The sequence below is a fragment of the Hemitrygon akajei genome, chromosome 16 (genome assembly GCF_048418815.1).
Source record: "Hemitrygon akajei chromosome 16, sHemAka1.3, whole genome shotgun sequence".
Lineage (NCBI taxonomy): Eukaryota > Metazoa > Chordata > Chondrichthyes > Myliobatiformes > Dasyatidae > Hemitrygon > Hemitrygon akajei.
This window is the reverse complement of record NC_133139.1, coordinates 16,681,062-16,707,505: the sequence shown is the minus strand read 5'-3', so window position 1 is coordinate 16,707,505 and position 26,444 is coordinate 16,681,062. Positions and strand designations below refer to the sequence as shown.

At 43.6% G+C, this 26,444-nt stretch overlaps 1 protein-coding gene across 3 annotated transcripts in view; it reads right to left on the bottom strand.

Moving 5' to 3' along the window:
- Positions 1-26,444, bottom strand: part of LOC140739784 (transducin-like enhancer protein 4) — a 184,786-nt gene that overhangs the window by 21,333 nt on the left and 137,009 nt on the right. For 2 of the 3 annotated variants that reach the window (XM_073068300.1, XM_073068302.1), the window contains 7 exons: positions 25,864-25,917; positions 23,312-23,467; positions 21,967-22,096; positions 20,700-20,875; positions 17,011-17,087; positions 11,496-11,745; positions 4,457-4,704 (listed from right to left, as the gene is read on the bottom strand). In XM_073068300.1, coding sequence (XP_072924401.1) covers positions 4,457-4,704; positions 11,496-11,745; positions 17,011-17,087; positions 20,700-20,875; positions 21,967-22,096; positions 23,312-23,467; positions 25,864-25,917 — 1,091 coding nt within the window. The remainder of the gene's footprint in view (positions 1-4,456; positions 4,705-11,495; positions 11,746-17,010; positions 17,088-20,699; positions 20,876-21,966; positions 22,097-23,311; positions 23,468-25,863; positions 25,918-26,444) is intronic. The other variant, XM_073068301.1, reaches the window with a different exon arrangement.

Sequence of the window (26,444 nt, the reverse complement as noted above, 5' to 3'; positions counted from 1 at the left end):
CCTTGCATCAAACTGGTTCGTAATCCCACATTAACAACTGAAAAGCTGTCAACGAGCATTCCTTACAGCACCTTAGGGACCCAGCTGAAAAATGACTTGGTTAAGATTATCGGCCCCAAATCAGCATTTACAGATAGTTTAGCGTTCAGTTTTACAGTTGCCAGCTCAAGAATGAGGAGGAGAGGTTTTAAATTTGCTCTGAAAACAATTGCAGTTTTTAATATTACTCAACGCTCAGAACTGTGCTTTCACTTAGGTAGTTGACACCACTTGCTACAACTAATAGTCAAAAGAGCTCAGCTCAGGAAATGCCCCAACCACACTACCTCAGTGCAGAAAGTGTGCAGATTCGAGTCACTGTGGCTAAATGCAAGGCGAGGGGTCAGTTTAGGGGCGGAGCTTACAAAGCAACAGCTAGATACAGACCTCAAAGAACACTTGGGTAATGCGCTGAAGGAGCCAGCAGAGATCAAGTAAACATTATCAACTTTTTGGATGGGAAAATAGTGAAAACAAGGTGGGGTGGAGCTTTTCTTTTAGTATTGGTGTATTTCATTTTATATAAATGTCTTAGTTGTCCTGAATAACAAATTGCAGCATGGAAGCCAAATTTTTGAAGTAATCAGATGTTCCATTTGAAGCTTGCTTTTAACTAGGTGTGTATTTATACCACAAGAGGCTTTGTTGCATTTGCAGTAGAAACTTGAATGATGTGGAGTCATAGAAACAACAGCATAGAAGCAGGCCCTTCAGCCCATCGCGCCCTTGCTGAAACCTTTTAGACTGCCTACTCCATTGACCTGCACTGGGGCCATAGCCCTCCATACCCCTATACCCACATCCATGTACCTACCCAAACTTCACTTAAATGTTGAAATTGAGCTTGCATGCACCTCTCATGCTGGCAGCTCGTTCCACACTCTCCGACCCTCTGAGTGAAGAAGTTCCCCCTCACGTTTCCCTTAAACACTTCATCTTTTCACCTTAACCTATGACCTCTGGTTGTAGTCCCACCCAACCCCAGCAGGCCAACTTCTTTCACCAACTTCTTTCATGTGGCTCCTTAAGATGAGACCAAATTTTAAAAAAAACCACACAGAATACACTCAATTCATTGAAATCGCTTGTGGTACACTTGGAGGAAAAAGCCAAAAAGTGAGGTAGAGAGAGATGCAGGGATCAGTACTGGGAGGTCGGAGGAGATCAGTAATGGGAAGAAAACAATTGCGTGTGAACAGTTTAACCAAAACTCATGACGAATAGCTCGTGCTTTCAGTGCTATGGTAACAAAATGCATTTAACAGGAAATATACTTGTGGTTGAATTAACAGGTCTTGCCCATGAAAAGATGAGTGATATTCTTCTTGATTAAGCTATCAGTGTGCCTGTGTGAAAGAACACAAAACATTGCTTTTCAGGTGCTCTGCACGCAGCCCTGCAGAAATACGCTCAGCAGCCAGTTTATGAAGTGCCCCTGTACACCTGCTCGCTAATGCTAATATCTAATCAGCCAATCACGTGGCAGCAACTCAATGCATAAAATCATGCAGACATGGTCAAGAGGTTCCGTTGTTTTTTCAGACCAAACATCAGAATATTGAGGAAATGTGATCGATGTGACTTTGACTGTGGAATTACCGTTGGTGCTACATGGGGCGGTTTGACTATTTCAGAAACTACTGATCTCCTGGGATTTTCATGCACAACAGTTTACAGAGAATGGTGTGAAAAATAATAAAGCAACCAGTAAGCAGCAGTTCAGTGGATAAAAATACCTTATTAACGAAAGAGGTCAGACTAGTTCCGGCTAACAGAAAAGCAACAGTAACTCAAATAACCACACGTTACAATAGTGGTGTACAGAACAGCATCACTCAATCCACAACACATTGAACCTTGAGGTGATGGGCTACAGCAGCAGAAGACCTTGAACTTACACTCAGTGACCACTTTATTAGGCACAGGAGATACCTAGCAACGTGGCCACTGAGTGTGCTTTGATGCCAGTAATTTTGACACTGGTTCTGCTACTTAGAAACATAGAAACATAGAAAATAGGTGCAGAAGTAGACCATTTGGCCCTTCGAGCCTGCACCGCCATTCAGTATGATCATGGCTGATCATCCAACTCAGAACCCGGTACCTGCTTTCTCTCCATACCCCCGATCCCTTTAGCCACAAGGGCCACATCTAACTTCCTCTTAAATATAGCCAATGAACCGGCCTCAACTGTTTCCTGTGGCAGAGAATTCCACAGATTCACCACTCTCTGGGTGAAGAAGTTTTTCCTCATCTCGGTCCTAAAAGGCTTTCCCTTTATCCTTAAACGGTGACCCCTCGTTCTGGACTTCCCCAACATTGGAAGCAATCTTCCTGCATCTAGCCTGCCCAATCCCTTTAGAATTTTATACGTTTCAATAAGATCCCCCCTCAATCTTCTAGATTCCAGTGAGTTCCAGTGAGTATACTTTTCACGTCATACTCCATGTTAACCATCTGGATGACAGAATTGATTGCTTTGTGCCCTATTTTGCGGATGATACAGAGATAGGTGGAGGGCCAGGTAGTGTTGAGGAAGAAGGGAATCTATAAAAGGACTTGAACAGGCCAAGGGAATACAATACAACGTATGGAAGTGTATGGTCATGCGCTTCAGTAGAAGGAATAAAGATGTAGTATATTTTCTAAATGGGGAGAGAATTCAGAAATCAGAGGTTCAAGAGACTTGGGTGTCCTAGGGTCACGTACAACAAGCTGGAGGGACTTAGTAGGTTGGGCAGCATCCACAGAAACAAGCGGTCAATGTTTCGGGCCGAGACTCTTCGTCAGGACGAAGGGTCTCGGCCTGAAACGTTGACTGCTTGTTTCTACGGATGCTGCCCGACCTGCTGAGTTCCTCCAACTTATACGTGCTGCTCTGACCCCAGCATCTGCGGTGTACTTTGTGTTTGGGTGTCCTAAAGTAGGATTCCCTAAAGGTCAACTTGCAAGTTGAATCTGTAGTAAGGAAGGCAAATGCAATGTTGGCATTCATTTCAAAAGGACTAGAATATAAAAACGAGGAGGTAATACCAAGCAACACACACACACACACACACAAAATGCTGGAGGAACTCAGCAGGCCAGGCAGCATCTATGGGAAAAAGCAGTCGATGTTTTGGGCCAAGAACCTTCAGCGGGAGAAAATCAGGTGAGGAGTAGATTTAGAACTTTTCCATAGATGCTGCCTGGCTTGCTGAGCTCCTCCAGCTTCTGGGTGTGTCGCTTGGATTTCAAGCATCTGCAGATTTTCTCTCTGTGACGTGATACTGAGGCTTTATAAGGCAGTGGTCAGAACACATTTGATTTTGAGCCTCATATCTGAGAAGTGATGTGTTGGCACAAGAGAGGATTTCTCTATTCCATTAAGCCTTATTCAGAAAACTTAGCTAACTTGGAGAAAGGGAATAAGGCCAAAAATATTGTCTGAATCTAATCAGGATTACAGTTTCTCTTGTCATAATAAATAAGGAAGAGGAAAATATCCTTTAATACAATAAACAGGAAATCTAATTTTCTGCACAACTTACAATGCTTGGCACTTCTGTATTACATTTCTATTTCTTAAATACATATAACACCAGTTTACAAATTTTATAACAGTGGTATAAAAGAAGTTTGGCTTTATAAAATGTTAAATAGGCAATTATTTCCTACGTTTTTATTTGTTGTCAACTAATGATTTGGAGCTGAGACAGATCGTATGACTAACAACAAACAGAAAACAAAAGTAAATATACTCAAAGGGTAATTTGATCTAAAGCACAAAGTAAACATACTAGAACGACAAATCATAAACACAAGAGATTCGACAGACGCTGGAAATCCAGAGCAACCCATGCTAAATGCTGCAGGATCTCAGCAAGTCGGGCAGCATCTGTGAAGGACAGGGGCCCTTCATCAAGACTGGAGAGGAAGGGGGTTTAAATCAGATTAAGAAGGTGGAGGAGGGGAGGGAGAATAAACTGGCAGCTGATAGGTGAAACAACGTGAGGGGGAAGGGGGTTGGGTGGGAGAGTGGGGGGGATGAAGTAAGAAGCTGGGAGGTGATAGGTGGAAGAAATAAGGGGCTAAAAAAGGAATCTATTAGGTGAGGACATGAAATGCAGTTACAGTAAGTGGAGGATAGTTGCACACAATAATGTGGATATAACCACCTTGGACATTGATAGCAGTGTGGAGAGGCTTCTGTGAAAGTCAAAGTTTGTAATATAATGTAGCACAAAGCTTGAAGTAAGAGGGGGAGGAAAACACTATTGATTAGACGATGCCAAGCTTGACTGTCGATTGTTTTCCCCTCCAGCAAGAACATGCCCCTGAAGTGGTCAGCTTGGCCATTTTATAAAACCTACCCAAGGAAGAACACGGCTTCCCTCCTCATTACCTGTGCCCAGTTCCAATTTTCCAACTTACTCACCTAATGAGCGTTTCGTTGTGCAAGTCCCAGACAAAAATGCTGCCGTCACTGCAGCAAGAGAAACAAACTTTAGCATCTGGGCTGATGGCCAGTGCGTAGCAAGCGGGAGCGGATGAGGTTAGCTCAGCTTTGATTCGAGGGCTTGGAGCTGCGAGATCCCAGATGGAAATGTTGTTAGCTTCTCCACCCACGATCAGACTGCGGCCATCTGGAAAAAGTTTACACGTGCGGATGTAGTTCTCTCTGTTCTGGAAAAAGATCACATTCAGCAATCAGTAACTGCCAGAGAGCAGAACAATGCATTCTACTACAGAAAGCTGACAGGCTTTAAAAATACCCTGAAGTGCCTTGTATCTAACATGGCCATTGGAATAATATCCAAAGCAGGAAAATTGGATGGATACTAGGACGTGGAGTAACACACACAAAACGCTGGAGGAACTCAGCAGATCAGGCAGCAACACACACAAAACACTCCTGAACAGTCCTGAAGAAGGGTCTTGGGCCAAACTGCTTACTCTTTTCCATAGATGCTGCCTGGATGGCTGAGTTCCTTTTGCGTGTGTTGCTTGGATTTCCAGCATGTGCAGATTTCCTTTTGTTTTGTGTGTGTTGCTTTGGATTTTGAGCAGATGCAGGATTGCTCATGTTTGAGATCAGGCAGAACCTATGAAGAGGAATAAGGAGCTGGTGTTTCAGGCTGAGACCCTTTCCTCAGCGTATGACTCCAAGTCAGACTGTTTTAGTCACAGTTGAAATTATTATTTTTCCTTAAAGTAATATACTCGTCAGACTCTTTTGTCAGTTCACAACAGAACTATCCTGATGACAGGATTTTGTGAATCCAAAACAGTCTTACTTGGAGTCAGATGCTGACGAAAGGGCTGATGTCCCGATGAAGGGTCTCAGCCCAAAATGTCAGCTCCTTATTCCTCTCCATCGATGCTGCCTGACCTGTTGAGTTCCACCAGCATTTTCTGTGTTATTGGATTTATTGTGTTATTATTATTATTATTATTATTATTATTATTATTATTGTGTTATTCTCTGGATTTCTTGACGTCTTGCGTTTGCTGTGGATTCATGTCCCACTCACCGTGATCACCAAATCCATGCTGAGAACTACAGCACCATTAAAGGTATTGTGACTCAGATAACACAGCTCTCCCTGCCTTCACAGGTAGACACAGAAGATCCCATGCCAATGACTGAGAAGGGAAATTCTTCCTGGTATCTTAGCCAACTCATCAATTAACATCATCAAAGTAATTAGCTGGTCATTATCACGCAGCATTTTCATGGAACTTGCAGCGTGTAAATTTAGCTGTCAGATATCCTACGTTAACATACTCTCCATTCTGTGTATTTCACATTTTCTCTTCTTTCTACTGCACGATAGAGTAGCAGCTGCCGTACAACTAGCGATCAGGGTTCAATTCCCACCACGGTCTGTAAGGAGTTTGTACGTTCACCCCAGGACTAAGTGGGGCTCCCTCTGGGTGCTCTGGTTTCATGTGGGTTATGCTACGTTAGTGCCAGAAACGTGGCAACGCTTGTGAGGTTGCATGTTGGACGCTGTTGCACCACTGACGCAGCCATTGAAACGCAGACGCAAACGATACATTTCACTCAATGTTTTGACGCACAAACAAAGCTAATCTTTTTCTTTATCCTGGATGGCAAAATCTGTCCGGATGGCATGGAGAACAAGCAGCTTTTCACTGTATTTCTACATGTACTGGGATAATGAACCAATAATGATGCATTTCAATGGCTGGAAATGGCTACAGGATTTGTCACTAGACACGGCTACATTAATGTCCTTCTGGTCAGTCGTCCTCATTCTATCCTCCATAAACTTGAGATCATCCTCTACTAAAATTCCTGTGCCGCTGAGCCACTATCTTCATCCAGCCCCCACGTTTAATACTCCACTTGGGTCTCTGTTAGGCAACAACTACAGTTTGAACTTTCCACCTTCATTTTCCTTGGGTCCACGAACTCCAGATGGAGATCCACTGTTATTTTCCCCTCCCCACCCTCAGCGGATGACAGAAATTCAAGTATTAAAATTCCAATTTGAAAACTTCAGACTGAGAAAAACATTTGTCCGAGAGATGTAGATTTTTCTTTTATATCCAAAAAAAAAGTGTGCACACTCCTTTAAATATGACCCGCTGGTCAGATTTTGACATCTTGCTCTCAGTCCCCAAAGCAGGTCAAAGCTGACAAACAATTATTGTTGGAATAATGCCAGCAGCCAGCTCCAGCATGCGACTGGATAGTCCTGTGACAGCAGAGGAGTCTAAAATTAGACCAGAGAATGAATTACAATCAGCCCTTCGATCAGTCTATTCACTGCCCCTCCTTCCTCTCCCACAACAGATGTTGCCTTGTGTTCACCGCACGGATCAAAGCCAATAGATTTGCACTGAACTCCAGTTAGCCCAGCTCAAAGCAAAACATTTGGGAGGACTGGATCATTTGCCAAAATAGCAAATACCTAAATAAATTGTACTGTGGAGCCCAGATTTCCTTTACCAATACTCAAGTGATTAACAGATTGGGCTGGCTGCCAAAAGCCAATGGCATTTATCAGGTGCGGTAATAGCTACTGATAGCTTTTGAAGGCAGGCGCGGGGAATGAAGAGGAATCAGCCACTCTATAACAATGCAATTAAACATGACAGTATATCAAGTTCAAGCAGTTAGAAGCAACACATTCACTTGTATCAGTTTTAACTCCTTTGTGACAGCTACTGTTTGCCAGGAAATCTCGCCCTTGTAGATGGGGCCATTTACTGCTTTAAAAACTTAGATTTAAAGTCCTGAGTTTCCTTCCCCCCCCCACCCCCACACGGGCTAATTTTCTGTCCCTCCTGAAAACTAAGGGACCAATAACTCTTAACGTCAGAAGTCAATAGGAATCAAACCCACTGTCAACGAGTGTATGTGGAATAGCTAATAAAATCATGAAGTCATAGGAAAATACAGCACAGAAACAGGCCCTTCAGCCCATCTAGTCCGTGTTGAACTATTTCAACTGTCTACTCCCATCGACCTGCACCTGGATCGTGGCCCTCAATACCCCTACCATCCATGTAACTATCCAAACTTCTCTTAAACACTGAAATTGGGCTTGTATGCAACCCTTGCGCTGGCAGCTCGTTCCACACTTTCACAACCCTCTGAGTGAAGAAGCTTCCCTTCATGTTCCCCTTGATCTTTCCATCTTTCGCCCTTAACCCTGACCTCTAGTTGTAGTCCCACCCAACCACAGTGAGAAAAGCCTGCTTGCATTTACTTGATCTATATCCTCATAATTTGGCATATCTCTCAATATTCTATATTCCAAGGAATAAAATACAAGCCTATTCAATCTTTCCTTATAATTCAAGTCCTCCAGACCTGGCATCTAATACATGCAGAAACTACTCCCTGACCTGAGGAGGACAAAGTCTGCTAAAAGGCCCCACATTGACGGCAGAAGCCAGGGATTTCATGGTCTGCAGGTTCAATTACTTTCTAGTAAAGTAACCAACAAGTACACCCTTCAACAGGGATTGCCAATGGTACTTATTTTGTATATACTCAGTGCCCACTTTATTAGGTGCAAGAGTGGAACTCAGATGGTCTTCTGTTGCTGCACATGTTCACTTCAAGATTCAATGTGTTGTGTGTTCAGTTCTGAATGCCGCTACTGTAACGTGTAGTTATTTGAGTTACTGTTGCCTCCCTCTCAGCTTGAACCAACCTGGCCATTCTCCTCTGACCTCTCTTGGTAATAAGGTACTTTTGCCCACAGAACTGCCGCTCACTGGATGTTTTTTATTCTCCACACCATTCTCTGTAAACTCTGGAGATTGTTGTACCTGAAAATCCCAGGAGATCAGCTGTTTCTGAGATACTCAAATCACCCCATCTGGCACCAACAATCATTCCACAGTCAAAGTCACCTAGATCACATTTCTTCCCCATTCTGATGTTTGGTCTGAACAACAAATGAATCTCTTGACCATGTCTGTATGCTTTTATGCACTGAGTTGCTGCCATATGATTGGCTGATTAGATATTTGCATTAATAAGGTGTACAGGTGTCTCTAGTAATGTGGCGATTGAGTGCACATTTGACATAGAAATAACTTTAAAAAGAACATACCCATGTTCAGTAATTAATCAATAACTTAGAGCTACAACTGATTAGTGTGTTTCGTTACTTTGCAGTGGACACATCAGTTTTATTATCACGGACATAGTCCTGACATTTAGCGGTGTGTGTGTGTGTGTGTGTGTGTGTGTGTGTGTGTGTGTGTGTGTGTGTGTGTCTACCTTTGCACAGTACTGTATTCGTCAACGTGGAGCGGAGAGCGTTTGTAAATCTGGCGGGAGCAAAGGATGTTGAGAAAGGCGAGGGTGGAGCACTGGTGGGACAGGTGGCAGAGAATGAGTGCCATGGCTGGGAGTGGCACGGGTGCAGACACACCCAGTCCTGAGACACCAGACAATGTCATTTGATTCCAGACAACTGGTTTATTGATCATCACAGAATGTCTCCCTCTCCCTTTTTCCAACCATGACTGCCCTCTCCCTGACCCCTCCCCACTCTCAGCCCGCAATAGAGCACCGTATCAGAATCTGGTTTATTATCACTCACATATGTCATGAAATCTGATTTTTTTTGTGGCAGCTCTGCAAGGCAATGCGTAAAATTACTACAGTACTACGCTAAAGCTTAGGCGCTCTCGATATTATACAGAAGATGTGCCTAAGACTTGCACAGTACCATATGCCATGGAATTTGTTGGATGCAGTACATACAGAACAACCAGCTAAAAGAAGAATGGCGAGGTTATGTTCATGGACCTTTCAGAAATCTGATGGCAGAAGGGAAGAAGCTATTCCTTAAATATAAAGACACAAGCTATCCGATACTTTCCCACTGTGACTCCTTATCTTTTAGTTCAAGGTAGTTGCCGCAAGCCAACAGTTCCACAGGCCCAAGTGTTGGAGCTGAGGTCCACTCTTCCCTCAGTGTCACCCATTCAATTTGCCTTTTTCCAAGAAGTTACCAGATAGTGGAAGAGAGCCCCACACACAAAATACCGGGGGATCTCAGCAAGTCAGACAGAATCTATGGAGAGGAATAAAACAGTCAATGTTTCAGGATGAGACCCTTCATCAGGTCCTGGTGAAAGGTCTTCACTTGAAATGTTGACTGTTTATTCCTCTCTAGAGGTGCTACCTGACTTGCTGAGTTTCTCCAACATTTTGTGCGTGTTGGACTGAATTTCCAGCACATGTAGGATCTCTTGTGTTAGTGGAAGACTGCGAGGTTCGGCTGACTTTATTTTTGCTCCTGGCTTCACTGAGAAGCCCTGGATGATGACTCTGAAGCAATGAAGAAGAAGAGGACAGTGTGTCGATACCTTTCAGTTCGCCAACACAGTCAGCGTGTTGAGAAGTGATATTTGTTCCTCGGATGACTCAGTTCATGTTGAGCGCAAAGGCTCCTTTGTACTGTCCTGGCCCAGGGACAGCTAACCAACACCAGCCATGTTCAGGGTGGCATAGTGGCACAGCTATTAGAGCTGGCACCTCATATCTTCAGTGGCACAGATTCAACCCTGACCTCAGATGCAGACCATATGGACTTCGAGCACTCTCCGGGTGCGCTGGATTTCTTCCGCACCCCAAAGAAATTGAGATTGGCAGGTTTACTGACCACTGAAAATCCCTCAGTTTGTACTGTTGATCAGAAGAATCTGAGGTTGGAATACCAGACGGGGTTAAGGTAGGTAGGTGCTTAATGGTCAGTGTGGACTCAGGTGGGCAGGCACAGGGAAGTGCATGATCATGCGCTTTGGGTAGAAGGAATAAAGGCATCAACTATCTTCTAAATGGGAAACAAGTTCAGAGATCGGAACAGGATTTCCAAAAGGTTAACTTGAGATTCGGTGGTAAGGAAGGCAATGTCAACATTCATTTCCAGAGGACTAGATTATACAAGCAAGGATGTAATGCTGAGGCTTTATAAGGCATTGGCCAGACCACATTTGGAGTATTGTGAACAGTTTTGGGCCCCAAATCTAAGAAGGGACCCAGAGGATAATCCCAGGAATGAAAAGGTTAACATATGAGGAGCATTTCATGGCTCTGGCTCTATTCACTAGAATATAGAACAATGGGGGGGGGGGGGGGAATCTCATTGAAACCTACCTAATACTGAAAGGTCTAGATAGATATTGTGAGGAGGTTTCCATAGTGTGCGAGTCTAGGACCTGAAGGAACTGCCTCAGAATAGGACATCCCTTTAGAACAGGGATGAGGAGGAATTTCTTTAGCCAGAGGATGGCAAATCTGTGGAATTCATCGCCACAGACAGCTGTGGAGGCCAAGTCACGAGGTATATTTAAAGAGGAGGTTGATAGAGCTCTGGATCAGAAAAGGGGTCAAAGGTTACAAGGAGAACACAAGAGAATAGAGTTGAGAACAAAAATCAATCAGCACTGAACAAAGGACGGAGCAGACTCGATGGACCGAATGGCTTAATTCTGCTCCGATGTCTTACAGGGCAAAGGACCCATTCCTCTGTTAGGTTATTCAGTGAACCTTCCCACACCCAGAGAGAGAAGGCCGTGGAGAAACAGAGCAGAGTGGCACTTCAAGTGAGCTCACAGATATAAATAACATCCAGCTCACTCACTCATTCGCAGCACCAGATGAGGCAAGACGTGCTTCCCCTGTAGGTCATGAAAACTCTTCTTCAAACTGAAGGCAACCTCTTCAGAGCCTCAAATGCATTTTAAAATGGGCTGGATCCAAAAGAAGCCTCTAAGCAAGAATCCGCCACAGACACACTGTCAGGAGTCTTTTGGGAGATCCTGTGCAAATAACCTAAATAAACCTGCCCTGCTTGAGTAAAGCTTACGTGGACAAGGGCACGACTTTATCCCTGCAACGTGCTCGCTCAAGAGTTGCTTGCATGACCCCAGGCAAGGTTTAAAAACGAGAAAAAACAAACAAGCATATGCCACTTTACCAGACAATCCAGCTGAGAGACTGGGCTTCTGTTTCCCGGCTGACTGATATCCCACACTTTCACGCAGCCCTTTCCTCCCGTGTACACGTGCTTGGTGAAGTTACTGATGGCCACGGCGCACACCACCTCTCCGTGGGGAAGGTTGTTGATCTGTCGAGCGTGTCGAGGTATGCCTGTGCCTGTAAGGGCATCAGTCGGGAACGCAACGGGCTGCATCTGTCTGTCAGCTCCAACGTGGAATGAATAGGCTCTGTGAAAGGAACAGGGTGGGGATTGGACAGAAAAGCCAGTCATTAGACATGGGAAGAGATATCAAGTTCAGCAGGACATCCAATAGACCAGAATTCAAAAGATCCCCTCTGAAGAAATCCTCTCTACTAATTCCTTCCCTTGTCAGAAGCTCTCCCATTGACTCCTGAATCTGCCCCATTAAAGTGATCTGCTACTAACCTGGAATGTCAGCTAAGGTCAGTGGCAACTGAACTTTCTGAACAGCCAATTATTTACCTATTGCTCCTCTCCTCCCATACTTATGAACTCTTCAGTGATGACTTAGTGCTTAAACTAGAAGGTTCCTGGATTTCAGAGGTTTGGGGCGAAATAAGAGAGCAGGCAAACTATGCAAAGTAGGCACAGAGCATTATGGGAGTATGGGTGTATAGTAGAGCACTGTGGGAAATGCAATTTTCACACTTTTACTCAGCTTTCAACTTCAAAATCAGATAATGCGTAGGCACTCGAAGCAAGGCTCAGCGAAGCGCTGGAGCAAAAACAAGCAAGAAGAGTTGTTTTACAGAAGGGCACTAGTCTGGGGGGGGGACAGGATGAAAAATCCAACATCAGAGTCGTGGCCCAAGTAGGTACCAATGATATGGGTAGGACGAGTGACGAGGTTCTGCATAGGAAGTTCAGAGAGCTGGGTGCTACGTTAAAGGACAGGACCTCCAGGGCTGTGATCTCAGGAATGTTAAGCATGCCACATGCTAGTGAGGCTAGAACTAGGAAGATTATATGGTTTAATATGTGGCTATGGAGTTGGTTTAGGAGGGAGGGCATAAAATTCTTTGATCATCTTCCAGGTAAGATGGAACCTGTACACCTGAACTGGAGGGGGACTAATATCCTAGCAGGAAGGTTTGTAAATGCATCATGATGGAGTTTAAACTAGAGTTGCAGGGGGATGGGAACCAGAGTGCTAAAACAGTTAGTGGACAAGTTGTGAAGACAGACGTTGGCAAGACCTCAGACAGTTAGCAATCAAAAGGCTGAGCATGATGCAACAAAATTGGAGAGGGTAAATACAGGACTGAAGGTGTTGCATCTGAATGCGTGCATTATAAGGAATACGGTAGATAAACTTGCAGCACAGTTGCAGATTGGCAGGTATGATGTTCTGGGCATCACTGAATCATGGCTGAAAGATTATAGCTGGGAGCTTAACGTCCAAGGATATATACTGTATCGAAAGGATAGGCAGGAAGGCAGAGGGGGTGGCATTGCTCTGTCGGTAAAAATTGAAATCAAATCATTAGAAAGAGGTGACATAAGGTGTTGAAACATTGTGGATAGAGCTAAGGAACTGCAAGGGTAAAAAAGACCCTGATGGGAATTGTATACCGACCCCCAAACAGTAGTAAGGACATGGCCTACAAATTACAACGGGAGTTGGGAAATACATGGCAAAAGGGCAATATTACAATTGCCATGGGGGATTTCAATGCGCAGGCAGATTGGAAAAATCAGGTTGATGCTGGATTCCAGGAGGGGGAATTTCTAGAGTGCCGATGAGATGGCTTTTTTGAGCAGCTCGTGGTTGAGCCCACTAGAGGATCAACTACTCTGGATTGGGTTTTGTGCAATGAACCAGAATTGATTAGAAACCCGAAGGTTAAAAAAAAACCCTTGGGGGCAAGTGATCATAATATGATCAAATTCACCCTGAAATTTGAGAAGGAGAAGCTAAAGTCAGATGTATCGGTATTACAGTGGAGTAAAGAGAATTACAGAGGCATGAGAGAGGAGTTGGCCAGAATTGATTGGAAAAGAACACAGGCAGGGATGATGGCAGAGCAGCAACGGCTGGAATTTCTGGAAGCAATTCAGAAGGCACAGGATATATACATCCCAAAGAGGAAGAAGTATTCTAAAGGAAAGATGAAACAACCATGGTTAACAAGAGAAGTCAAAGCCAACATAAAAGCCAAAGAGAGGGCACACAATAGAGGAATGATTAGTGGGAAGTTAGAGGATTGGGAGGCTTTTAAAAACCACCAGAACGCAACTAAAAAAGTCATTAAGAAGGTAAAGATGGAATACAAAAATAAGTTCGCCAATAGTATTAAAGAGGATACCAAAAGTTTCTTCAGGTACATAAAGTGAAAGAGAGACTGGAGTGGATATTGTACAGCTGGAAAACAATGCTGGAAAGGTAGCAGAGGGGAACAAAAAAATAGCAATGAACTGAGTATTTTGTATCAGTCTTCACTGTGGAAGACACTGGCAGTATGGTGGAAGTTCCAGGTGTTAGGGGTCATGAAGTGTGTGAAGTTATCATTACTAGGGCAAAAGTTCTTGGGAAACTGAAAGGTCTGAAGGGAGACAAGTTACCTGGATCAGATGGTGTACGCTCCAGAGTTCTGAAAGGTTGCTGAAGAAATCATGGAGGCATTAGTAGTGATCTTTCAAGAATCACCAGGACAGACATAGGAGAATCGGTTGATGTTGTGTACTTGGATTTTCAGAAGACCTTTGACAAGGTGTCACACATGAAGCTGCTTAACAAACTACGAGCCCATGGTATTACAGGAAAGATTCAAGCATGGATAAAGCAGTGATTGATTGGCAGGAGGCAAAGAGTGGGAATAAAGGGAGCTGCAGCCTGCTGGTGACTAGTGGTGTTCCACAGGGGTTCGTGTTGGGACTGACTCTTTTTACGTTATATGTCAATGATTAGGATGATGGAATTGATGGCTTTGTCGTAAAGCTTGCAGAGGATATGAAGACAGGTGGAGGGCAGGTAGCTTTGAAACAGTAGAGAAATTACAGAAGGACAGAGAGATTAGGAGAATGGGCAAATAAATGGCACATGGAATACAGTGTTGGGATGTGTATGGTCATGCACTCTGGTGGAAGAAATGGAAGTGTGGACTGTTTTCCAAATGGAGAGTATAAAAAAACTGAGATGCAAAGCATTTATTTCAAGAGGAATGGAATATAAAAACAAGAATGTAATGCTGAAATTTTATAAAGCGCTGGTGAAGCCTCACTTGGGAGTATTCTGTGCAGGTTTGATCCCCTTATCTTAGAAAGGATGTGCTGAAACTGGAGAGGGTTCAAAGGAGGTTCATGAAAATGATTCCAAAATTGAATGGCTTGTCTAATAGTTCTAGGCCTGTATACACTAGAATTCAGAAGAATGAGGGGGGACATAATTGAAACCGATTGAATGGTGAAAGGTCTTGATAGAGAGGATGGTGAGAGGATGTTTCCTATGGTGGAAGAATCTGAGACCAAAGGGCACAGCTTCAGGATAGAGAGGCGTCCTTTTAGAACGGAGATGAGGAAGAATTTCTGGTGAAATCTGAGTGGCGAATCAGTGGAATTATTTGCCAAAGGGAGCTGTGGAGGCCAAGTCTTTATGTATCTATAAGGCAGAGGTTGATAGATTCTAGATTGGTCGGGGCATGGAGGGATATGGGGAGAAGGCAGGAGATTGGGGCTGAGAGAAAAACTGGATCAGCCCTAATGAAATGGTGGAGCAGATCCAATGGACGTAATGGCCTAATTCTGCCCCTATATCTTATGGCCGCACACCCACTGTTGTGGCTCTGGTCCAACGCCCATGAAGTTTCATGCCTAGATAAACATTCCAAATATGATGTTGACAATTTTGAATGTACAAGATCCTTCATTGGTCATACTTGGAATTTTGTGATCAGTTCCATGACCCGCACCTTGATTAGGGTACACTGGCCTTGAAGGGTAGCATAATTCAAAATTGAATGGCACCCCAAAAGATTATGGTACACAGGAAGATTACCCAAATGCAGAATGAAGCTTATGGAATTTCCAAGATTTATAAGAGTGACCTGCTCAAAAATCGTGAATGGCTGCTGATAGGGTATAAAGAAGCTATCACAACTAGTGACCCATCCTCACCTGGATCTACCAATCACCTTGCAGCTCCTGCCCCACCGCTTCTTGGTGATCTCCCATCTGCTCTTTCAGCCCAGGTCAAAGGTCTTGACTCAAACTGTCAACTGTCTATTTCCCCCCCATACATGCTGCCTGTCCCACCGAGTTCCTTCTGCACAGTTTGTCTTTCTTTGTTCCGGATTCCAGCATCTGCAATCCATGTCCTTAGTCATACTTTTCATCAGCTCGTCCATTATTCCATTGCTTGTATCCTAACCTATTGTTTCACTCTTGCCAGGCTTCATAATTGCTCTAGGTAGCATTCTCACCGTCATCTGCAATGCCAGAACCTCACTCCGTCCAGACACTGGTGATCAGTGACACAAGCTGTCCCAGCCACTCTACCTCGCTTTCCTTCTCCACAACTCAGCTGTGTCAAAGGACCAAGAACTGGAAGATACAGCAGGCAAATGAATCGAAAGTGACACAGGCAGAAGTTAGCTTAGGATCTTGAATTCACTGCGAGGGGTGCTGTGGGCGCAGATTCAAATGGTATTTAAAAGGGATCTGGATGAGTATACAGAAGGAGAGAACTTGCCAGATTTTTGGGGCAAGTTGGGAAGTGGTTGCCCTTACAGATTTCTGCAATTCTAATCCCTAAACAAACCTACTTAAATACCCCGCCAGCTTAACGAAAAATAAATTTTTTTATTATTAATGGCATTGTGATTTTAGAGACTAGACAGCTATGAGCTGGCTAGTTAGATGCACAAGGGAAAGCAGATGCTGGAATATGGAGCAACACAACAAAAGTTGCAGAAACTCAACAAATTAAACAGCATCAATGGTGGAAAATGGACAGCTTGGCCAATCCTGTTGAAGGGTCCTGAGCTGGAACATCATCTGGCCATTTGCCTCTATAGATGCAGCTTGACCCGCTGAGTTCTTCCAGCTTTGTGCGTGTTGCAGGAGTTTTATTTATTCTTTTATATTTAGAGATACGATGCACAACAGGCCCTTTCAGCTGTGCTGGCCAGCAACTCACCAGTTTAACACCAGCTTAATCAGGGGACAATTCACAATCATCTACTAACTGGTACATATTTGGACTGTGGGAGGAAACCAGAGCACCTGGACTTTTCCACACAGTCACGGGGTAACATATGAAGCCCTTACAGATGGCACCGGAATTGAACTCCAAACTCTGACGCCCTGAGCTGTAAAGGCGTCCCACTAAGGCTAGACCCATGGAAAATAACGCTTATTTTCATGTGAAAACAAGCCGTACATACAGTTACAGTTCATGCAAGATGTCACGCAGTGCACCATCACAAAACAGTATCTCTGAGCCACGTTCGACTTCAGCTCCCACAGTACTTACGGCTTTCCTGCAGTTGCTGCTGACAGACTCCCAGGAAGGCCTGGGCCTCGTTTGTGAGTGTGATGTTCAAAACCAGCCTAGACAGACCAAAAAACAGGGTTAAGAAAGGAGATGAATAGCACTTCTAGAAATTCCTTGCAGACAAAAGTGATGAAAACATTACAGGAAAATTATCTTTTGATGTCAGTCCTGCCCTCCTCATTCTTTCTACTGGTTTTTATTTATTTAAATTTTATTTAGAGATGCAGCACAAAACAGGCCCTTCCAGCCCAACGAGATGCACCACCCAACAACAGTCTAGTCTAATCACAGGACAATTTACAATGACCAACTGACCGACTAACCGGTCTGTCTTTGGACTGTGGGAGGAAACCGGAGCACACCCAGGAGAAATCCACAAGTTCACAGGGAGAACGGACAAAGTCTTTAGAGATGGCACCGGAATTGAACTCTGATGCCCTGAGCTTAATGGCATTGCGCTAACTCTTACGCCACCATGGTGCATGTCAGTGCCCACTTAATTTAACCTTTCACCTTGCACCCTCTGTAATCCTGGAATTGGAACAATTGTGGCACAAGGTTCAGTATTTTGCTGGCTCCTTGTACAGCAACATTTTTCAGTCCTATTTCCCCACTCCGCCTGCACAGAGCGCAGCCGATGTTTCGGGTCGAGACCTTTCATCAGGATTCCTGCAGAAAGGTCTCCGCCTGAAACGTGAACTGTACTCTTTTCCACGGATGCTGCCTGGCCTGCTGAGTTCCTCCAGCACTTTGAATGTGTATTGCTTAGATTTCCAGCATCCGCAGATTTCCTCCTGTTCATGACTCACAAGATAACTTACTATATATTTCATCACCAAAGCCCTCCCTCTCCTTTACTGTCCACCATATTTTATGGCTTGCTAACCTATTCTAGTTCCTATTCTGTTACCAAGTTTCATCAACATTCTCAAATCTCTTCAGGTCCACCTCTATAATCTCACCCTCTGAGGCCTCCTCTTTGCACTGCAGTTCTTTATAACCTTGTCATTGGGTCTGGAGACTTGCATGCCTCAATGACTCGAAGTGCTATCTTGGCTGGAGTTAGGGCCTTGTGCTTTGGCTCTTGGCAGGGTCACCCATACCAAACAGGTCAAAGGTTAGAGGCCAACCTAAGTGTGGTCCACCTGTCCTCCAGGTTCGGGGATTTCAGCTCAGGGCTAACAACCCTGACGGATAAAATAAAACTGTTAAGGAAAGAGCAATGAAGAATCCTTCTACATCTGAGTGCAACAGTATTCCCGAGTTCCCCGTGGGAATTGTGTGACTGACAGCAGCGAAAACCGAGAGGAAGCTACTGACATGATGATGGAAGCCCTGAACACTGCCAGAGATGGAACATCTCTATAGCTGCCCTAAATGCTGTTGGCGTAACGGGCACTCAGTCATTGCATCATCATTGTATTTTCATTGGCTTTCTGGACCCATGTCCCAAACTTCACCCTCTAATTTTTCTAACCTTTGCTCTACTATCAGGTTTTTGTTGTTTTGCTGTATTATTAAATGTATTGTTTTGTGCTTGGTACAAAGTGTGGCATTCTAATAGTATCCAACACCTCAGTTACTTTTATTTGATGAAGCTCGCGATGCATCCTCAGATATCTGGCCACTGTGAAGACACTATATATACAAATGCAATTTATCACTGTGGCAGTGATAAGTTATGATTCAAAATGCTTTTCCAGGTTCTGAACTGTGCCTTGCAGACCAGTTGTTTATTTAAAACCTGACAGGAAAGGAACAAAAGGGCACAGCTTACCACTTAGATGAGCGTGACTCAAAGTTACCTTTAAGTCTCCTTAGGGATTGAGCGCTGCTGTAAGCCTCAACTATTAATTGCTCAGCAACTGGAACACTGTCAGATCTGGATTTGAGAAATGAGAACTTGCCTTTTCTTTCAAGGCAGACCAAGGCACAGGGGAAATAGCTATGGTCAAGAGGCTAAGGGTTCACAGTTCAATATTTAACATGCACCCTCCCCCCACACTTCTCCATGTACCCGTGTTTCTAGATTTTCCATAAAGGAAAGAACTGAGCCTATAATCCTCAAAGCTGCTGTAATAAGATTCCCAATAACTAACAACTCAATGGGAAAACATTTCAGGCACATTCACAGTAGCAGCAAGTCATTTTTATGCATCAGATGTTGATCTCTTACACCACCAGGATTCAGAAAACATATAAGTCAAAGTTATTCATTAAGTTTACTGGGCTATTCTTTGGTCCCAAGTGCCAGAGAGTAAAAGAGCTTTGTATTCGAAATGAATTGATAACCCCCCCAAGAGTCCACTGACTGGCTGGGGACACAGGAAAAACACTAATGAGGAGAAGGCCAGGCATCTGAACATTTTTTTTTCCATTTTGAATCAAGGTGCAGAACACAGAACTACAGAAACTTCAGGAAGTTTAAAACCTGGCTCCTCTAAAATTGGTATAATATTTGGCAGTACCAAGAGATCTTGGAATTTGTGATTTTAGGTAAATGTCTAATATGCTGTGAGAATCATGTTGAACTGCACATAGGTATACCTTGTTCAGTTCTACAGGTCTACTACAGTAATTCAAGTTCATATAGTGCTCCCGGCTGAGATTAAAATCCACTGCCAAAAAAAAAGTGAGAAGTGTTTTGAATCCCATCATTCTAGACTATATCTGCCTGGGTTGTCTTGCATTGACAACTATCCCAAGCAGGGAGTCATAAAGGTTCCTTATGCCCATGCGCAGAAACTTCAGAACACAGAATAGTACAGGCCCTTCAGCTCACAGTGTTATACTGACCATTTAACCTACTCCAACATCAATCTAACCCTTCCCCTAAATGTCCCTAAAGCATCTGCCACTACCACCAGCCTGGCAGCACATTCCACACACCCACCGCTCACCATGTAAGAAAAACGCCCATCTCTGACATGTCCCCTCAGCTTTCTTCCAATCACCTGAGAATTATGCCCGGCCATATTAGTCATTGGCGCCCTGGGGTAAAAGGTGCTGGCTGTCCACCACTAAAGCCTCTTATTACCTCATACACCTCTATCAAGTCACCTCTCGTTCTCCTTTGCTCCAAAGAAAAAGGCTCTAGCCCAGTCAACCACTCCTCATAAGACATACTCTTCAATGCAGGTGGCAATCTGATAAATCTCCTCTGCACCCTCTCTAAAGCTTCCACATCTTTCCTATAATGAGGCAACCTTTATTAAAAATGAAGCATTTACCCAGCAATCAATCCTTAGTTGCCCATCCTCCCCTCTCCCTTAGAACCAGGGGACATAGCCTCAAGATTTGAGGGAGTAAATTTAGGATGGCGATAAGGAGGAACTGCTTTTCCCAAAGAGTGGTGAATCTGTGGAGTTCTCTGCTAAACAAAGCATTGGAGGCCACCTCAGTATATATATTTAAGACAAGGTTGGATAGATTTTTGCATTGTAGGGGAATTAAGGGTCATGGAGAAAAGGCAGGTAGGTGGAGATGAGTCCATGGTCAGATCAACCACAATCTTAGAGAAGGGCAGGGCAGGCTCAATGGGTCAGATGGCCTACTCCTACTCCTATTTCTCATGTTCTTGTTTTACTTCAGGATCACAATACATTTACAGATTGTGAACCTGGTCTCCAAAAAAAAATGTTTCAGTAGAATAAGAAGGCAGGACTCACCACGGATGACCGTCCATACGTGGAGGCTGTGGCTCCGCCGTTGAGTTGAGGGGAAGCAAAATGCAAACCTCCGTAGGCATTAGCACCAGCAATCCCACCATTCACCGCAGTGTGCACCATCCCAAACGGCACTGGGAAGGCTCCCTGTACAGATAGTGGCGGTTTTAACCCTAAAGCTGAAGAACAAAATGGTACCATTAATGCTACGCAGTGCCTCACTGAGAACATGCACTTTGTTCCAATTCTCAGTTCCTTTCTGCAGACTGTAAGCTCAATAACAAACAAAAAATTCCTCCCTTCCTTGCCAAGTCTTGATGAATGGCATCGGCCTGAAACATCGACTAGTTTATTCCCCTCCATAGACACTGCCTGATGTGCTGAACTCCTAGCATTTTGTATATGTCGCTGAAGATTTCCAACTCCTGCAGAACCTCTTGTGTTTACTCTATAGTTTTAAGAGATTATTAAATACTCTAAGAACGTTAGGAACATGTTCTTGAACCTGGTGTTGGGGCACCTGAGCCTCCTGTACTCCTTCCCGATGGCAACAGCAAGAAGAGAGCATGGCCTGGAAGGTGACAGCCATTGACGATGGATGCTGCCTTCCTCTATCATCTCTCCTTGTAGATGTGCTCAGTGGCGGGGTGGGCTTTGTCTGTGATGGACTGGGCTGTATGGACTTTTGCAAGGTTGAAACAATGCTGATTTTCTGTCTCCAACCCCTCTCCCCATAACTGCTACACTGTGCACCACAAGGAAAAGAACTGTAATTTAGAGGATTGGGCAATGTTTAGGCAGGGGTAAGAGATGGATTGTCTGGCTACATACATTAATCTGGTGAACACGGAAATTCTTATCCTCCTTAGACTGTCCGATTGGATTGAGGACGACCAGTTTCTACTCTGGTTCTGCGGGTTCTGCGGTAGATACTACCAGAGCTGGGCAGGTCGAGGCAGAAAGGGCAGACTGGTCAGTATCTTAGACATGAGAGAACCTACAGATGCTGGAAATACAAAGCAACACAGCAAGCCAGGCAGCATCTATGGAAAAGGGTCAACGTTCCGGGCTGGGAACGTCTTAACCATCATCGACAATCCCTCCCACCACCCTGACAGTAAACGTAAGGCCTCAAAACCCAGCTGAGAGCTTGATTAGATTGCACACCCTCGGTAAAAGCATAGCATACGTGGAAATGGAGCTCTGAGAATAACAGCCACCAAGATCAATAAATGAAAACAAGCCGCTCAGATCAGTAAAGTCTGGTTACCCAGTGGATCCGCTCCTGCTTTGCCGGGGGCCGAGCAGAGCTGCGAGGTGCTGCTGGTGCTGGGGGTCGCCGTATCACTCCGAGATGGCGGCACACCAGACTTCAGTCCTGGTGTGCTGGACTTCTCATTCTAATATCAAGAGCACACACAGCAGTTAGAGGGTTTTTAAATATAGTTTATAAATCCAGCAGAGACTGACTGAGATGGGAACACTCAAGAAGCAGGATTTTAGTACGACGCCTGACCTTAGAATAACATGTGGATAGTCACATATCAGGATGTGTGAATAAAAAGGGAGAACAAACAGTAAGATAGATTTTGCATATGGTTTTCTTTTTAATACCTTGATAGTAAAATTGTGATATTATGGCACCAGCTGTCTAGATGACAGGCAAAACAAAAGCTTTTCACTGTATTTCAAAGTTAAAAGTAAATTTATTCTGAAAGTCTGTTTATATCACCATATACGACCCTGAGTTTCATTTTCTTGCAGACATTCACATTAGAACAAAGAAATACAGTAGAATCAATGAAAAACTACACACAATGACTGACAAATAACCAAAGAGCAAAAGAAGATAATCTGCAAATATAAAAAATATATATAATACAATTGGGTGGCAGGGTGGAGATGCGTCTCTGCCAAAAGAGGTGTAGGGCGCTCCTTCCCTCTGCTAGCCGGCAGGTCACTCTTAGACAAGGTACAGCACCTGCTTAGTCCCCCGATTGGGGCCATGTGAACATATGGGCGGTCGTATGAGCAGCTGGTACATATCACAAGTCCTGGTTACGTGACCACTGACGCCAGGCAGACAATCTCAAAAAAGTATCGATAATGGCTGGGGTCACCCGTCTTGTAAAGTCAATGCCCAGAAGAAAACAATGGCAAACCACTTCTGTAGAAAAATTTGTCAAGAACAATCATGGTCATGGAAAGACCATGATAGCCTAAAAACACAGCACATAATGATATAATAACAATAATTAAACCAGTAAATGGATAATATGGAGAACATGAGTTATAGAGTCCTTGAAAGGGAGTATATAGGCTGTGGAATCAGTTCAGAACTGAGGTGAGTGAAGTTATCCACGCTAGTTCAGGAGCCTGATAGTTGAAGGGTCATACTTGTTCCTGAATCAGGTGGTGTGGGACCTTCTTCCTATTGGCAGCAGCAAGAAGAGAGCATGGCCTGGATGGTGGTGGTCGTTGATGATGGATGCTGCTTTCTTGTGGCATGCTCCTTGTAAATGTGCTCAATGATGGAGAGGGTTTGGACTGTGTGTGTTCTGTCACCACATTTGTCTCAGTATATTTGAGAAAAATAGACCAGTACTAACACTTACCATGACTGGCTCTTTACTTTTTAGTGGAGGGGGAGTGCTGCTTGTTGTAACCAGGGATGTCGGGCTATTCACTTGCGTCTTCCTCCTTGCATGGAGCTTGTCTAATCCATTTTCGTGTGCTGCCTGGGGAGAACTGCTGTGAGGAGATGAAGGCTCCTGTAACATAGAACCGTCATACATCCATAAAAAGATGGTAAGAATACATGACTCACAAACTCTCAATCTACAGACTGCACTAGTTGGGCCAGTGGAATAAGTGTAACCATTGATCCATTGGATAGGTGTACAAAGGGAGAAGCTTGCCAAGATGTTCACATGCTACAATCCTGCATCAATACCTTTCTCCTCTGCTACTGAAACTCATTCCATTGGCTTCAGAGTACTAACACAATCATTACCTATTGACCAGGGCTGAAGGCAAATTTCTAGTCAATGGGCCTATTCCTGCTCCCAAATACATAAGTTGGCACCATACCACTCCCCCAAATTGCAAGTTTTTGTAAAATAAATCTTAAAATTAGCTTTTTTTTTGGAAGCAAGCAACAATGGCAAGGTCAGTATATAGAGCCAATCTCAAACTGACGTGCAGAAAGAAGTGCCTTTGCATTCCATGAGTTAGGAGATAGTACACTCTGTGGTTAAATAAGACTTGCTCATTATCCACATTGTTGAAAAGAGCTAGGGAGACAGGCTTAGGAACATCTCTACTCCTTTGCCCAAATACTCTCTTATGGTTAATAACAAACTACAGCTTCCCTCACTTTACTATCAGTCCATCAGCAGTACCCAAAGTGGTCAGTCAAATCCCAGTGTTCTGAACTCATTCTGAGACTGCACACCCAACACAATTTGTCCTCAACACAAGGTGCTTACCACTGAAAACTGGCCTCAGCCCTAACCAACTCTCCCTTGTGTTGAGGACAAATTGTGTTGGGTGTGCAGTTAGGTTAGGGCTGAGGCCAGTTTTCAGTGGTAAGCAGGCACTTTCCACATAATCTAATTGTGGCTGGAGATGGAAAACATTCTTGAGAATCTTTTGTTGCCCTCAGATCACCAGGCCCTGTCCTGGGCCATGTTGGTTTTCCTGGTCAACTCCATCCACAAACTTCTGGAAATTCATCTCCAAAGATTTCACCATGGATAGATGGTGAAGGAACTCTAAGTATAGGGATAGGGGCTCAGAGAATGGCTTTGACGGTTGGTTAGATAGTCCCCAGGGATACCAGCTCCTAATGCTGTCACCATTAGAAGCTTCTCGGTATCTTTGACATTTGAACATTCAGAAACAATTGAAGCCAATTAAAGAAAAATATTTCTCTTTACATCTCACACACACATAAATTAAAAACATAAAGCAGCTTAAACAAATAATAAAAATAGTTCTACCATTTATCCAGCATCCAATATTATCCATACAGGACTGTGAGGCTGAAGCCAGCTTTAATCTAGAACAAGAGCAAAAGGCTGGCTTTCAACAGGGAATTCTGCAGAGGTTCTCACCGCCCCCTTAGTCTTCATGAGGAATCTGCCATGTACTATAACATGCAGAGGTAGCCTCCAAGTTGGACACATCAACACCAGAAACCAGACTTCCTCAGGGAGACATAGATAAGTCCTGATATTAGAGCTGGTATGGAGTCAACAGATCCAGGCCACTATCCAGAAGAGCATCTAAAACTGAAGCTGACTTTTGGTCAGCAATAAAGCCAAGAATGTGCAGGCTACAAAAGAAAGTGGTTCACCAAATGCAGGGAATGATTAGATCTAAAACAGACTTAGTTGAGTACTTAGTGGGGCAGCAACCATTCTGGTGGCATTCATCTGGGCAAGGAGCCAGCCAACACAAGAACATCATTCAAGCCAACTCAACAAAGGTTAGGTTTTAATTATTTAATTATCCACAGAAAGGAGCCAATTTAGTGAGCAAAAAGGTCATGGAAAATGTCAAAGCTTACAAGTGGTACTTTAATCTATATTAATTACTAGCTGATATAAGGAGAAAAATTACTGTCAAATTAATTTGAAGATTTGGGTTTGAGATTTTTGTTGTCCAAGCTATGGTTTTTGAGTTTTTGATATTTAATAAACGTTAAAGTGTAGTCCAAGACCACTGCAATATTGTACAGATAATAAGAAAGGTGACATTATCATTGTAGTCTAGAATTTAAGTTAATGGTGGTCTCATTGATGGCTTGAAAATATTAAAAATAACTGATTATGGTGGATAGAGGGATACTATTTCTACATATAGGGGAGCCAGACAATAAAGAGCCAGGCAGTTCAAGGGTGAAGTTATTTAGCAAATTTTACGCAGAGGGTGGCAGAAATTTGAAAATCTATTCCACAAACAGCAAGTCTTCATGGATACGGTGGAAAAGGCAGGCATATGGATTTAGATTATCGATTTGTCGCAATATCACTGAATTGTAGAAAAACTTTTAGTGGATAATATACCCTATTCCTTTTCCAACGTTTCTCTGGTCGACAATAATTATGACAAAGCTTTGACCAACTCTAAATGACAAAGTCTTGTTTTACAAAATTTTACTGACCTCATTGGAAACATCAACTACAAGATTATCATCACTCTTGTCTTCATCACTGTCCTGTTTGAAAGCCAAAAAAAGTATTAAACACCCTCAAGGTGAGCTTGGCCAATTTTCCTATTATTTTAGTCACAGTGTGATCGACTAAATGTCAGCACATTGTCCAACACTCTACACATCATTGGGTGGCTAAAGTCTTTGGTCACAATGAGAAAATGGTACAGTGGCTACAATTAAAAAGTGAGTAAACAAATTATTATTCCAGCAAAGCTAGACCCTGGCTTTCTTGCTCTGCATCTGATTCTAGGAGTGCTGTTTATTTTCGATGGCCATCTATTTAATCAAGTTTAAAATCTCTGCTGACGATGTCATGATAGTACTGAGATTAATGAGTTTGACTTCCAGGATCTCCAGTGTTAGGAAATACAAGCTGCCAAATGCATTTGATTCATTGGACTGGGACTGTGGTGCTGATCATAGTAACTGAGCCCATTTAGCAGATACTGGTAGCTAGACTGTAGAACTTAAGGCTGTACCAAGACAGCTAATTGTCCAAGTTACAAGTTGGCAGCTCACCTACATTCTGG